General features: G+C 36.3%; 1 protein-coding gene and 1 pseudogene across 7 annotated transcripts in view; one reads left to right on the forward strand and one right to left on the reverse strand.

Moving 5' to 3' along the window:
• Prkdc (protein kinase, DNA-activated, catalytic subunit) overlaps nt 1-15,745 on the forward strand; it is a 166,097-nt gene that overhangs the window by 66,177 nt on the left and 84,175 nt on the right. For all 7 annotated transcript variants that reach the window (XM_021249006.2, XM_021248991.2, XM_021248992.2 and 4 more), the window contains 5 exons: nt 2,001-2,186; nt 2,685-2,789; nt 3,948-4,115; nt 10,138-10,265; nt 15,435-15,642. In XM_021249006.2, the coding sequence (XP_021104665.2) occupies nt 2,001-2,186; nt 2,685-2,789; nt 3,948-4,115; nt 10,138-10,265; nt 15,435-15,642 (795 nt within the window). The remainder of the gene's footprint in view (nt 1-2,000; nt 2,187-2,684; nt 2,790-3,947; nt 4,116-10,137; nt 10,266-15,434; nt 15,643-15,745) is intronic.
• On the reverse strand, nt 4,552-6,892 carry LOC147830202 (RNA-binding protein 34 pseudogene; annotated as a pseudogene).

Below are 15,745 nucleotides of genomic sequence, written 5' to 3' on the forward strand. Positions count from 1 at the left end.
AACCAATGAATGGATAAAAAAGATGTGGGTTTTTTTATATAATGGAGAACTATTCAGCCACAAGAAGGATAAACTTGAGACATTTCTAGGTAAATGGATGCACCTAGAGGCCATACACATAAGTGAAACAAATTGGACACACACGTGTAAATATCGCATTGTCTCTCTAGTATAACTGAAAGTATAAGGACCAAAATATATAATGAATATTGTGGAATAAGAAGAAATTGTTCAAAATTATACCAAGTATGAGATACTTTGTTAGTAATCAAAATGTTTTATACCCCAAAAAACCATAGTATTATTAAGAAATGAGTTGAGAGATAGGTTAGCAGTTGATTATATATATATATATACACATATATATATGTATATATATATATATTTTTTTTTTTTTTTTTTTGTACCAGAAATTGAACTCAGGAGAAAATATATTTTTTAAGATCATGATACACAGTGTACTTACCATTGTTATTCTCTATTTATTTTTGTTATGAAAAATTATTTTTCCATAGAACTGTTTCTTTTTGTTTTGTTTTGTTTCTTTGGTACCGGGGATCGAACTCGGATCCTTGCATTTGCAAGGCAGGTGGCTGAACCACTGAGCTAAATCCCCGGCCCCATAGAACTGTTTTTATATTTTCTTATAATATCTACTTGTATTACATTAAAATTTAAAAATATGAATTTACCTCTGCTCCTTTCCCCACATCCCTGTAAAATGACAGAATAGGGTTAAAAACAACAATGACAACAACCAAGTCTTAAAGGATACTGAGGAAAGACTTCCAGAGTGACAAAGCTGTAAAGCAGGACAAGAGTGGCAGAACTTCATGTCCCAGAGCCTCGCTGTGACAGGAGCAGGAAGAGTAGGTGGCCAGTGTGCCAAACAGGGAGTGAAAGAAAGGAATAGGAAGGAGGCCTGATACAAAATCAGCCTTCTGGCCCTCCTCACCTCAGAAAACTGAAGATGATGATTTTCTTCAATGGGTGGGGCTATCTCTGAACCAATGACTGGGCTTAGTTGACTGTAAGGATCATGAAAACAAAGAAATTAGATGAAAGTCTACCTAAATTCTACCCCTAGAGGCTCTTAGCCCTTGTCCTGCAATTTGCTTCAGGAATTCTGTCAACTAGGTACTTATCCCCTTGGAGGATATCAGACTGTCTCAGCAGGCCTAAAAGAAAGTAAAGATGCGGTGAGCCAAGAAATAGGAAAGTGTTTAGTGCAGGAAGTCAAGGTTATGCAGAGGAGGGGACAGGGTATCAAGGCCGTGCGCTGGTCTTGAGGGAGATATGAAGCAGATTGACTTCCTGATGGCCCAACACAATTTGGAGCAGTTTAATTTGAGAGCTTGTGATAATGAATTAAGGAAAGGCTCTTTGAAAACAGCAAAAAAGCCAACAGGAATTAACTTTAGGGAGAGCAAAGTATGCAAGAAAGGAAAAATATCAGTAGTATACTACTAGAGCACCTGTGAAAAATGACAAGATTAGTGGATCTAACCAAAATTTGAATGTCACTGTTGGAATGGAGAAGTGGGGTAGGAAACTGTGTGTGTGTGCACATGTGTGTGCGCACATAGTGGTGGTGATGACAAAACAAGGTTTGTTCATCTTTTGAGTGGAGTTACATTGAGAAATTGAGAAGGCCCCAAACTAAGAGCAGCAGGAGTGGCAGGATATGGGCTGGGGGTTTAGCTCAGTGGTTTGCCTTCCTGCCTCGCAAGTGCAAGGTCCTGAGTTTGATCCCTGGTACCAAAAAAAAAAAAAAAAGAAGTGGCAGGATAGGCATGATGACATCAATAAGGCCATTGTCTGCTTTCTATAAGCAGATTTATGCAGTATTGTGCTATTTTCATATTAAAAGAGTTTTGAAGTAGATAAGCATCTATTGTAGAAATAGCTCTTTATCTTCATAACTTTGAGGTAAATTTTATTTTTTGTCTGTCATTTTCAATATTGAGAATTTTCATTCAGTCACTGCAAAATTATTTTAGGTGAGTACCATTTTGAATGGTATGTTAGATCAGAGCTTCAGGGATCGAACCACTCAAAAACATCAAGGACTGAAGCTTGTGTCTACAATTCTGCAAAACTGGAGGAAGTGTGATTCATGGTGGTCCAAGGATTCTACTTCTGAAAATAAAATGGCAGTACTGGCCTTACTGGCAAAAATTTTACAGGTACTTCAAGAAACCTAAAAAAATGTAGCATTCTCATTCCTTATTTTGAACACCATAATTTGTAACTAAAACTTTGATGGGGGTGCTGGGGATTTAGCTCAGTGGTTCCGCTGCCTGCCTCGCAGGCACAAGGTTCTGAGTTCTATCTCCGGTACCAAAAAATTTGATGGGAGTTATTTTCAAAAGCTCTTTGGTTTGATAAATAAAAAATATTTGGGAGGATAATTGCTGATTACCTTACGATTTTTAACATTTCAAATTATTTTATATCATTTATTATGCTTATTATTTCTTGTACTTTGTCCTTTTATTATGTCTTTACATGCTTTGTTTTAGTAGGTAGTTAATATATTTCAGGGCAAATTTGTTGAAATATTGTTGAAGCAAGCCCAAGAACAAAATTAGTTTATTTCTGAAACTTAGATATTTGTCAAATGTTTTAAAGCAAATAGAAGCATAATATAGCAATGTGTTGTGTTTTTATTTACCTTCTTTTAGATTGATTCTTCTGTATCTTTCAATACAAATCATAGCTCCTTCCCAGAAGTCTTTGCAACATATGCTAGTCTACTTGCTGATTCAAAGCTGGGTCTACACTTAAAGGTAAATGATTTTAAAATACTCTTTCTGGATTACATTCTTTTTTCTTTCCATGTCTTTATATTTTGTCATTTTTTTAATGGAAAATTTCAAACATGTGCAAGAATAGACTAGCACAATAGCCCTGTACCTATCACCCATCTTGATACCTATCAGAATGTAGGCAGGGTTTGTTTTACCTGTACAGCTCTCCTCTCTAAGGAGATCCTGGGCTTCAGTTTATCTGATCAGCATGTGCTTCAGTATTCCTCTCCAAGAGATCAGAACATTTTTGTTTTATGTTATAATCACAAGACTATCATACTTAAAAGAATTAACACTTGGGCCGGGGATTTAGCTCAGTATTTTCGCCGCCTGCTGTGCAAGCGCAAGGACCCGAGTTCAATCCCCAGTACCAAAAAAAAAAAAAACCAAAGAAAAAGAATTAACACTTGTCTTTTCATATATATGATTTATTTAAATTGGATTTTTGGGTTTCCAGTATTATTATTCAATCCTTTTGGTATTAAAAATAACAAAATCTGGTGATGGGAGGGGATGTCAAGAATTCACTTTTAATTTTAAAATTGCTAATTTTAAAGTTCTGTATTATTTAGATTTTTAACTATTAAAATGTAGTCTTAATGAAAGGCCACAGTTTTTTTTTGATAAAGAGGAAAATTCTTAGGAATTTTCTGTTCTGTGTGATTAATGGTGTTTCCCATTTCACCATATGAAAGTCTCACAATTTACTTATCATTTAAGGGAGAGAGAAATTAGCACCTAGTTCCTGTTAAGCTCAGCTTGAAATCTACAACAGATAATTATAAATTATCTATAGGTTATTCAAGATGTTCTGACCACGTAAAACTTACTTAGTACATTTCTTCTGGGGTCTTTATTTGTAGAAAGAGAAAACATATACATGTAGAGTCAGTCCACAATGTCCTATTTATTTATGCCTGTGAATGTAACCCCAACTCCATTGATCTAGAGGCAAAATTGATGTACACAATTGCATTCAGGTTAGCTTTTAAGGTAACCTAGAATTTATTCTGAAATCACTTGTTGAATCCATGTTGTATTTTTATTTGCAGTCTTTAGAACACAATAATTCTGTTTATTCTATAGGATCTATAAGCCACAATTACCATGGTTTTATTCATCTGCATTGTACCACAGGGCCAAGCTGTGATTCTTCTTCCATTCTTCACCAGTCTTACTGGAGGTTATCTGGAAGACCTTAAGGGTGTTCTTGAAAAGCTCATTGTTTCTAATTTCCCCATGAAGTCTGATGAATTTCCTCCAGGAACTCTGAAGTATAATAATTATGTGGACTGCATGAAAAAGGTTAGTTTTAGCAGTATACATTTTTTAATGTACAATCAGTAATAAGACTTGTTTGTTTTTATTTAAATTATGTCTCATCTCTAGCAAAAAAAATAAAATAACTGAAGTGCTAATTATCTTGTAACACAGAGTTAAATAATCACTAAAATTCTAAATGTTGACCAGGCCTAGTAAAACAATCTCTTATACCATCATCTGTAATACATAATCCACAGTAACTAATCTGCCTACGTTAAAAAACAAATGCAGGGGGCTGCGTAAGCACAGGGACCCAAGTTTGATCCCCGGTACCAAAAAAAACAAGTGCAGGCAGAGGATTTAGCTCAGTGGTTCCGCTGCCTGCCTCGCAAGTGCAAGGTCCTGAGTTCGATTCCCAGTACCAAAAAAAGTGCTTTGATGGGATTACAGTGGGAATAAGGTTATACAGGTCCCCACATTTCACATATACAATCCATCAAAAATTGTGATGTTCAGGGCCGGGGATTTAGCTCAGTGGTTTCGCCACCTGCTGCACAAGCACAAGGACCCGAGTTCGATCCCCAGTACCAAAAAAAAAAAAATTGTGATGTTCAGTCTATGAGTTCGCCACACTTAAATTTCCAGACCTCATGGGAAAAAAAATCAAGCAGCTTCTGTTTTGTCACATTCTTAGTTCACCCACTCTTTTTCTGTCCTTTCTTCTTAACACGAACAGCTTTTTCTCCAATAAATATACTTTTAGATTGTCCTACATCTTTGGAAGCAAAATTAAGTCTCTGCTTAGATTTACTGACATTCTTCAAACCTGGATTTGAACTTTGTTATTTTAATTTTTATTAACAGAGCACATGACTCTGAGTTTTCTTCCCATTAGCTCAGAATTATTTAATTTCAGAGCAAGATGAACAGCATCTGTGTTCTCAAAGAGCACATAGCCAAACCTTTTGCCAACTCCTGTAACTGGATCTCTCATAAGCCTCACTGCCACAATACTGCCACAGTCCAGAAAGTGTTCTTCCACAGCAGTTTCTTCAACTTTGCAAGGGAGATTCCCAACAAACACTGATCTCTTGTCTCTAGATGAGGTCTCAGATGAAAGAACAACCCGAATATGAAATCCATCCACAATCAGGGCCCCATTTCTTTCTTTTTTTTTTTTTTTGGTACCGGGAATTGAACTTGGGTCCTTGAGTTTGTGCAGCAGGCAGCGGAACCACTGAGCTAAATCCCTGACCCAGGGCCCCATTTCTTTTCAGTGCTTTTGTAGCAGCACTGTCATCCTTAAACACAACGTAAGCATTAATGTTTTTCTGATAAGGATGAATTTTACATTTGATTGCTGCCAACTTTTTGGATACAGTTCCCTCTGCTGGAATCAGAGAACAAAATTGTACAGATTCTATTTCTCCATACTCTTTAAAAAATGACTTCAGCATCTTCTTATTACATGTGACAGGCAAATTCCCAACAAACACAGTCCTCTCATTCTTTAATCTCTCTTCTTCTTGGTTGACTGGGATTTTCTTTCTTTGACTTGCATCAGAGTTGTGATCTATATCATCAAGTACTTTTCTATCTGCTACTTTAACACTAGAGTGAGACTTTTTCCCTTTCTGCCCTTGTGTTTGGAGAATTTCTTCTTCTAAATCAGCACTTGCTAAAGCGCTTTCCCTGCTTGCCAACTTCTTGTCTGCATCAGAAAGTTCCTTCTTCACTTTTTTTACACACTCTTGCAAAAGTGGCCTTTGAATCAGAGATGTACTTCCTACCTCATCATCACATTTCCCTTTTTTAGAAGTTTCTTTGTAAAAATTTGAAGTTATGTTTGAGACCTCACCTTCTAAAATTCTGGCCCCATCTTTCAAAAGTAGCGCCTCTCTTTACTCACTGGTTATACTGAGACACAGGCAGGTAGACTGGTCGAACTTGTGGTGTGGCAGAGCTGAAGAGGGAGGCCAGCCACGAAGTAAGCTCAGGTAGTCTCCGGCCGTGCGTGCGTGCGTGCGTGCGTGCGTGTGTGTGTGTGTGTGTGTGTGTGTGTGTCCACCAGTGCTGACGCCCTGGTCCTCCCTCTGCCCTGCGCTTCTCTTCCGCTTCAGCAGTATAAACATTAAAACATTGATTTTGGGGCTTTTTTTGTATTAGGAATCGAACTCAGGGCCTGGTGCTTGCCAGGCAGGCACTGTGCCTCAGAGCTACATTCCAGGACCTTTGTTATATTTCTTTAGATATAAATTTTTTTTTTTGGTACCTGGGATCGAACTCGGGACCTTCCGCTTGCAAAGCAGGCGACGGAACCTCTGAGCTAAATCCCCAGCCCTAGATATGAATTTTTTTAATTTATTTTTAACTGATACATGAAAAAAATAACAATTGTACATATTATTAATGGGATACTGTGTGATGTTTAAATACATATATATATATTGTGTACTGTTTAAATTAGGTTAAAAATACTCATTTCCTCAAATATTTCTCATTTCTTTGTGATAGAAACTTGCAAAATCCTTTCTTCTAGCTTTTTGAAATATACAGTACAGTAGTACACCAGAACTCCTTCCTCCTAACTATAACTCAGCTCCTAGCCTTTGGTCAGCCTTTTCCCATCTCAGTCTTATCCCCCCAGTAACTGTCTGCATGTCCCCAGCATCTAAACCATTATTCTATATTCAGCTTCGTTTTTTTCCCCTTAAATTTGATTTTGACATCTGCTGTTGCTCCTGCTCCTATTCCAAGTGCTGGAGATGGAACCCAGGACCTCACACATGCCAGTCAGGTACTCTGCTACTGCGCTGCATCCTCTTTCCTTCTACCTTTGACTTTTGTGAGATCAGCTTTCATCTTTTTTAGTGAGATCATTTGGTATTCATCCTTCTGTGCCTGACTTACTTTACTTAACCTACCAATCTCAAATTTCATGTGTGTTGCCGCAGATGACAGGATTTTGTTCTTATTTTCATAACTGAATAGTACTCTATTGTATATATGCACCACATTTTCTTTATCTGTTTCTCAGTTGATGGACACTTAGGTTTTTCCATTTCTTGGCTATTGTGAATAGTGCTGTAATGCGTAGACATCCCTTAAACATCCTGACTTCATTTCCTTTAGATACAATCCCAGTAGTGGGGTTGCTTGATCATACAGTATCGTAGTTCTATTTTTATTTATGTATTTATTTATTTATTTTGGGTACTGAGGATCGAACTCAGGTCCTTGGCTTGCGAGGCAGGTGGCGGAACCACTGAGCTAAATCACTAAATCTATTTTTAATTTTTTGAGAAACCTTTAGAATGTTTTCTACTAGTTTTACTGATTTACATTCCCACCAACAGTATGCAAGGGTTTCCTTTTCTCCACATCCTCATCAGGACTTGTTATCTTTAGTCTTTTTGATAATAGCCATCCTAACTGGGATGACCTGATGAGATGTCTTTGTCATTTTGATTTGTATTTCTCTGATAATTAGTGATGTTGAACAATTTTTCATGTACCTTTTGGCAGTTTGTATGTCTTCTTTTGAGAAATGTTTATTTAAAGGCATTGCCTTTTTAAAGAAATAGCTTAATTTATGTATTTATTTGCTCTTGAGATTTTGGAGTTCCATATATATTCTGAAAAAGAACCTCTTTTTCAGATGTATAGTTTGCAGATATCCCGTTCTCTAAGTTGTCTCTTCGCTCTGTTGTTTCCTCTGCTATGCAAAGCTTTGTAATCTGATGTAATCCTATTTATTATTTTTGCTTTTGTTTCTTGAGGTTTTAGGTCTTTTCCAATAAAAGATAGAAAACAGAAAATAGGAAGATGGATCCTTTACAAGTGGGAGAGGGACCAAGGATAGAAGGAGAGGGAGAGAGGAGAGGGGAAGGTGAAGATAAAAGAATTAAGATGTATTATGTACATATACCAGCTCCCCACAGGAATGTAACCATTATGCCTGCAAACATGTACTAATAAAAATATAGTATCTTAATTTTGGGGGGAGGGTACTGGGAATCGAACTCGGGTCCTTGCACTTGCGTGGCAGGCGGCAAAACCACTGAGCTAAATCCCCAGCCCTATGTACTAATAAAAATAAAAAATGAAAAAAAAATCTTTGCCCATTCCAGAGTCCTAAAGCATTTACCCTGTGTTTTTTTCTAGTAGTTCCACAGTTTCACGTCTTATATTTAAGTCTGTAATCCATTTTGATTTTTGTAACTGGTGAGAGCTAGGGATGTATAGTTTCATTCCTTGAGCATATGGATGTCCAATTTTCCCAGCACCATTTGTTATACCTTTATTAAAATCAGTTGGCTACAGGGCTGGGGATTTAGCTCAGTGACATTGCTGCCTGCCTCACAAGCACAAGATCCTGAGTTCAATCTCCAGTACTGCAAAAAAAAAAAAAAAAAAAAAAAAATCAGTTGGCTACAGGTGCATGAGTTTATATGGGCTTTCTATTCTTCTAGTCTGTGTGTCTGTTTTTCATGTCAGCATTTGGTTACTACTGATTTGTAATAATGTTAAAGTCAGGTTCTGTAATGCCTCCTGCTTTGTTCTTTTTGTTCAAGATGTCTTCATCTACTTGGGTTTTTTTGTGTGTGTGTGTGTGGTTCCATATTAATAGAGAATTGATTTTTCTAGTTATGTGAAAAATACCATTGGTATTTTGGTAAGGAATTTTTTTAACTTCTTTATCTTCTGTTTTACTCTGAATGGGAAGTTAGGTTTAAAGCTTGGTCATGGAATTCATGTTAACCTAAATTTTGTCAGGCTACCCTATTATAGTGATCTCAAGTCTAGATAATATGTAAGTATCATGTAAGTATCCTGTTTCTAACAATTTGTTATCTAATGGCATTACCATCCAGAAAGAGTCTAAGTAGATCCTTAGTGCTTTTTTTAATAATAATGCTTGAATATAAATGGAAATAATCACTGACCACTAAAGAAAATTACTTCCATAAGAAAAATAAAAGCCAGCTGCCCACCTCTAATCCCAGCTACTCTAGTCCCTGCTATTCAGGAGGCTGAGACAGGAAGATGGCTTGAGACCAGGAGCTTACAGTCAGCCTAGACAGCCTAGGAAAACTATGTTTCAAAACGAAAATTTTTTTTAAAAATCTCACTACTTTGAGCTGGGGCTATAGCTCAGTGATAGAATGCCTGTCTAGCGTGTGTGAGGCCCTAAGTTTGATCACAGCCACCCGTCCCCCATACACACATATATACAAAAGAAAGATGCAAGGCAATGGGAAAAAGGAGCTCAGAGGGGATGGAGTCACCAAGTAAGAGAAGAACAGTCAAAGAAACTGAAGGGAAGGCATTATGTCCATGAAATAGAACAAATAGAGGCTCATGGAAATTAAATTTGTAAAAGCAAATTTAAATCAAAAATTTCCTGTTCCATTCTAAAGATAAAATTGAGTGTATCTTCTAAAAAGTAGAACAAACCAACAAGGGGACAGATAATGAGACAGTAAAGAGGAGACTATTAGAAGAGTGGCCTAGGACATTGCGATAGGGAAAAGACAGGTGTCTCCCCAATCAGAGGGCCAAGGAAGACTGGTCTGGAGAAGGAAGAAGATCCTGGTGCAGTCAGGCTGTGTAATCTTAGAACCTGTGGGCTAAAAGGAAGAACATCTGCAAAACCTAAAAAGAATCAAAACTCAAGTATTTAATGAACATTATTAATAAGGCAGGCATTCACTTCTGCAAAAATGGCATTTTAGGGCCGGGGATTTAGCTCAGTGGTTTCGCCGCCTGCTGGGCAAGCTCAAGGACCCGAGTTCGATCCCCGGCACCGAAAAAAAACCAAACAAACAAACAAACAAAAAATGGCATTTTAAAATGTTATGTAGAATTCCATTTCCTCCTCAGTTTTTTTTTTTTCTTTTTTTGGTACCGGGCATCAAACTCTGGACCTTCCACTTGCAATGCGGATGCGGTGCCAGTGAGCTAAATCCCCCACCCTCCTTCTCAGTTTTTTAAATTAGAATTGTTAAAAACAAAATAAAAATATAAGTCAAAAAATTTTGATGATGCTGATTATGTATTCTAGTTTCTAGATGCATTGGAATTATCTGAAAGTCCTATATTATTACAATTGATGACTGAAATTCTTTGTCGGGAACAGCAACATGTTATAGAAGAATTATTTCAGACTACTTTCAAAAGGATTGCCAGAAGGTAAGTCATTTTACTGAATGCCCAGGAGTGGTAACATGTTACTTCTGAGGGAAAGTATCTTCTCTGTTCTACAAAATGTTGACTGGCAACTCTCACCATTACATGTTATTTACTTTTTCTTAAAAATAAATTTTTATTATGAAAGTTTTTACAAACACATGCTTAGAGCTAAAGAAAAAGTATGCATAGGACTTCAGATAATCAACAATTTCCCAGCTTTAGTCCTCCCTTCAGCTTTTCTCTTTCACTGATGTAATTTAAAGCAAATATTTGTCACATTGTTAATTCTGAGTTCTTTAGCTTTGATCTCCAAAACCTGCTCTTTTTCTTAGATAGCTTCAGTACTGTCATCATCTGAACAAGATTACCAGTAAATCCATATTCTGACTTGTGATCTCACATGCTCTTATACTGTTGGATATTTGAATTTTGATCCAGATTAGATCCTTTTACAGTCATGTCTCCTAAATCTGGCTTCATCTAGAGCAGTCCTCCTACATTAATTTTTCTTTTGTAATTGAAAAAGCCTGGACACTTGTCCTGTACACTGTCTTTCATCTGGATTTATCTGTACAATATCTTCATCTTTCCTGGTTCTTTTATTTAACTTGTTCCTCCAGTCCTTGTTTCCTGTCATGGAGAGTTAAGTCTAAGAGCTCAGTTTGATTCAGGTTCACATTTTGGCAAGAGTGCTCACTAGTTACGTTCTTCAGACCATTAAGAGACACCTGTTGTCTGGTTGTCCTGCTTTTAGTGATTCTAAAGTTGGCCAGCCACATTCTTTAGAGCATTTTCCTAATGGTTTTAGCATCTATTTATATTAGTTGCCCTCAATCAGTTATTTTATTAGGAGTTGTGAATAACCATTTTTCTGATTTTAATCCCTTTTAAATGTAGTAGTTGGAATTACACTGTGATGAAGAAATTGTGCTCATCATTAGGACAGTTTGGTTACCTAAAATATAATTTACTATCTTAGAAAAATGCAGTGGGAGAATGGGATATACTTGATTATGAATTTTTAAAGTAAGGGCTTGATGGCATAGCTACTTCTAATTGTAAACTTTTAATGAATTTTTTAAATTGGCATTTATTTATATTGAATTTATAAATATCTCTAAATTTATTTTAGAGTTTCATTTTGCATATCATAGAATTAACTATTTTAAGTATAGAACTGAATGATTTTTAGGAACTTTGTACAGAGTGGTGCAACCATTAATATAGGATATTTTTATACTTTAATAAGATCTACATGACCTTTTACAATTGACTCTCACTCTCACACTCAGCCCAAGCAACTACTAATTTACTTTTAAAAAATTTTAATGTGCCGGGGATTTAGCTCAGTGGTTCTGCCACCTGCCTCACAAGCCAAGGACCCAAGTTCGATCTCCAGCACCAAAAAAAAAAAATTTTAGTGTACCTTTCTGTCATTATAAATTTGCCTTTTCTAAACATTTCCTATAAATGGAATCCTGTGATCTTTTATGTATGGGTTCTTTATTCAGTCTTCTTTATTGAGGCTCATCCATGATGTAGCATAAATTACTTTATTCCTTTCTATTGACACTTTTAAAAATATCATACTGTAATTAACCAACTATATAACATTCTGCATAACAGAACACATATTCATTTTTGTTTTGTTTTTTAGTTTTTTGAAACTGTGTAGTCCAGGCTGGTCTTTAACTCACTATGTAACCCAGGCTGACCTTAAACTTGTGGCAATCTTCCTCCCTCAGCCTTGCAAGTTCTAGGATTACAGGCATATGCCACCATGCCTGGCCCACACATTCATTTTGAGCACACATGAAACTTTCTTACAGACAGATTGTCTTAGTCAGTTTCCACATCACTGAGACACAATACCCAGAACTCACAACTTAAAGGAGGAGAAGTTTATTTTGCCTCATAGTTTGTAGAGGTTTCAGTCCATGGTGGCTCCAGCGTGGCATAGGATTAGCTGCTCTCATCATGGTGTGCAGGAAGCAGAGAGAGATCAAGGGAGCTGAGGAGAGTACTAGGCCATAAAACAAGTCTTAATACTTTTAAAAAGATGGAGGGGAAGAGAAGGGAAAGTAAAAGGAATTAAGATGTGTTATGTACCTGTACCAAGCCAATGTAATCGTTATATACTATAAATATGTACTAATAAAAAAATTTTAAATAAAAAAATAAGATTGAAGCAATACAAAATATGTTTTCTGACCGCAGTAATACTCAATTAGAAATCAACATTAGAAGAAAATTTGGGGACTTCTAAATAACCAACTGACTTATACCACATTTTTAAGTAATCTTTGAGTCAAAGAAGAAATTGCAAGAGAAGTCAAATAGTACTTTGCTGTAAACAAAATAAGAATAAAGCATACCCAGATGGATGAGATGTAGCTAAAGTAATGCTTAGAGGAGGAACTATATCTTAATGCCTGTTTCAGAATATAAGATTGCTATTTATAGCGCTTGGGAGGCCGAAGCAGGAGAATCAAGAGTTTGAGGCCAGCCTGGGGTATATAATGAGTTCAAGGACAACTTGGACTCTGTCTCAAACAAAACAAATCAACAGCAATAATAAAAAATTTAAACAAAAAAAAATGTGAAATTTCTACTTTAACATTTGGAAAAAACTAAAAGGTTAGCTGAAAGAAGGGGAACATAAAGATTAGAATGAAAATTAACATTATAAATAGGGAAATGGTGGAAAAAAATCAATGGAACTAGGTTATTTTTTGAAATGATTAATGACATTGACAAATTGTTAGACCAATAATAAAGGAAAAATATTTTATGATAATCTAGAATGAAAGAGAAGCCATTACTACTGACTTCTCAGAAGTTAAAAAGACTATAAGGGAACATTATAACAATATTATATCAAAAGTTTTTAGACATCATTATCGATAGTATAAAGGACCAAAGCCAGTTATCATTTCAATAGATACAGTTAAGTGAAATGGACAAATTCCTAGAAAGTCACCAAAACTGACTCTACATGAAATTTAAAAATTTGAATATACCGAATTGTTAAAAATCTTTTCACAGAGGAAAGCCCAGATCCAGATACCTTTACTAGTGATGTTTATCAAATATTTAAAGTATTTAAAGAAGAAATAGCAATACTTCATAAATTCTTCAGGAAACAGAGGAAGGATACTTTCCAACTCCTGTGAGGACAGAAGCACCCTGTTACCAAAGCCAGAAAAAGACATCATCAGAAGAAAACTACAGACTAGTATTCCTCATGAGTATAGACACAAAAATTCCCCAAATATGTTACCAAGCCAAATCCAACATGTGAAAAAGATTATATGTCATAACCAGTTGAAATGTATTATAGGAATGCCACAATGACTTAACATCTGGAAAGCAATTAATATTAGACATCATTATTGATAGAATAAAGGACCAAAGCCAGTAGTCACTTAAACAGATAGAGGAAAATTTGGTAGTTTCCCTTTTGCTTTTTATTTAAACAAGTATATAATTCTTTATTGTGTGGAAGTATCATTGTATTTTGAAGAAGTCTTCCACTTCCACTGAGGAACTTTGGATTCAGTCTTTTACTATTAAGAAGTGAATGTCACAGTGAATAGCCATGTGCTGACATGATTTTTGTATTTTGCCAGTAAAATTTTGAGGTAAATTAAAGAAAAGATTATGCATGTCTTAGTTTGGGCTACTGTAACAAAATACTACAGACTTATAAACATAATTTTTTTTTTTTAGTTCTGGAAGCTGGAAGTTTAAAATCAGGGTGCCAACAGATTCCATATCTGGCAGAGGTCTTTTTGCCATAGAGGTGCCATTTTGCTGTGCTCTCACATGTTAGAAGGGGGAAGGAGTGCCCTGAGGCCTTTTTTATAAGGGTACCAATTCCCTCGGGACCCTCATAACCTATGAACTCCCAGAGGCCTCACCTACCAATACCCTTGCCTTAGGGTGAGGATGTCAACATAAGGATTTGGGAGGGGCATAACCATTGGGTCCACTGTAGTACCCATTGAATATTAAAAAGCTTGTGTGGCATATAGTAGCATCTCACAACCTTAAAACTTTTACTCAAATACCTTCTGTGTATCATATTTTACCCTGGTTAACATATAAGTTCAGAGCATCAGCATTTTAATGATCATTGTGTTCTAACACTCTGTTTTAATAAGTAAGGAAATTTAATTCTGTATTCCTTTCTTGTTTTTGCTTTTTCTTTTTTTCTTGTTCTTTTTTTTTTTTTTAAACAAGCTCACTGTGTGGTCTGTGCTGGCCTTGAACTTGCTGTGTATCCCAGGCTGGCCTTCAAGTTGGAATCTTGCCTCTTGAGTACTGCCATTATAGGCACATGCCACCATGGCCAGCTGTATTCTTTTTTTTTTTTTTTTTTTGGTACCGGGGATTGAACTCGGGACCTTGTGCTTTCGAGGCAGACCGCAGAACCACTGAGCTAAATCCCCAGCCCATGTATTCTTAATTTATAGATGTATAGACAGAATTTTACTGCTGATTATTTATTTTTCAGGTGAGAAAGGACCAAATAGAAGGATGTAGCTCTGCTTCAGAAATAAGCATGATAGTTGATTAGTAGGGAGAGACTAGAATATTTTAAATCTTAACTTGTGAGTTTCAGATCCTCAAAATGTGAACATTTGTAGCCCTGAGACTTTCAAAGCCTTTCCAGTGTTCTTAAGCAAAACTAGATTTGGGAGTAAATGAAAAATTCTCCTAATACCTAATTTGGTTTTGAAGATTTCTGGGAATGAACAAAACAATGTAATTTGTGTGCAAATGATTTTTGTCTTGATAGGTTTCATTTATCTACTCTTTTAAATTATTTTGTAATTCATAATAATTGGAGTTTATGCTGCCTATCATGTAAGAGATACTCAGAATATTTATTCACAGAATGAATGTTCGTGTAATTTAGTGTGTGTTTGTGTGTGTGTGTGTGTGTGTGTGTGTGTGTGTATGTGTGTGTATCTTATTGAGGATGGAACCCAGGGCATTCACACTGAGCTACAGCCCTACCTTTTTTATTTTTTTATTTTGAGGCAGGGTCTCACAAAGTCACTGAATTTCCCAGGCTTGCAATCCTCCTGCCTCAGCGTCCCTGAGTGTTAGATTTACAGATGTGTGCCACTACACCAGGCATATAATTTTATCTCTTTTTTTTAGGAGTTCATGTGTCACACAATCAGACCTTCTGGAAAGTGTGTACAGAATGTTCAGGAGAAATGATCTACTTTCAAATATGACTCGCCAAGCATTTGTAGATCGCTGTCTCCTCACCCTGTTGTGGCACTGCAGCCTGGATGCCCTAAGAGAATTCTTCAGCAAAATTGTGGTGGATGCCATTGACACGTTGAAGTCCAGGTTTACAAAGGTATCGTGCATCATGTTAAACTCAGTGTTAATAAGAATCAGTAGAACTCCATGTCCAGTGTCATTAGAATCTGCCATGTGTTCAGTCAAGTGAGCTCTTGCCT

This window comes from Heterocephalus glaber, unplaced genomic scaffold (genome assembly GCF_053883595.1).
Source record: "Heterocephalus glaber isolate CG9 unplaced genomic scaffold, H.glaber_assembly_v1.0 deba00000281, whole genome shotgun sequence".
NCBI lineage: Eukaryota > Metazoa > Chordata > Mammalia > Rodentia > Bathyergidae > Heterocephalus > Heterocephalus glaber.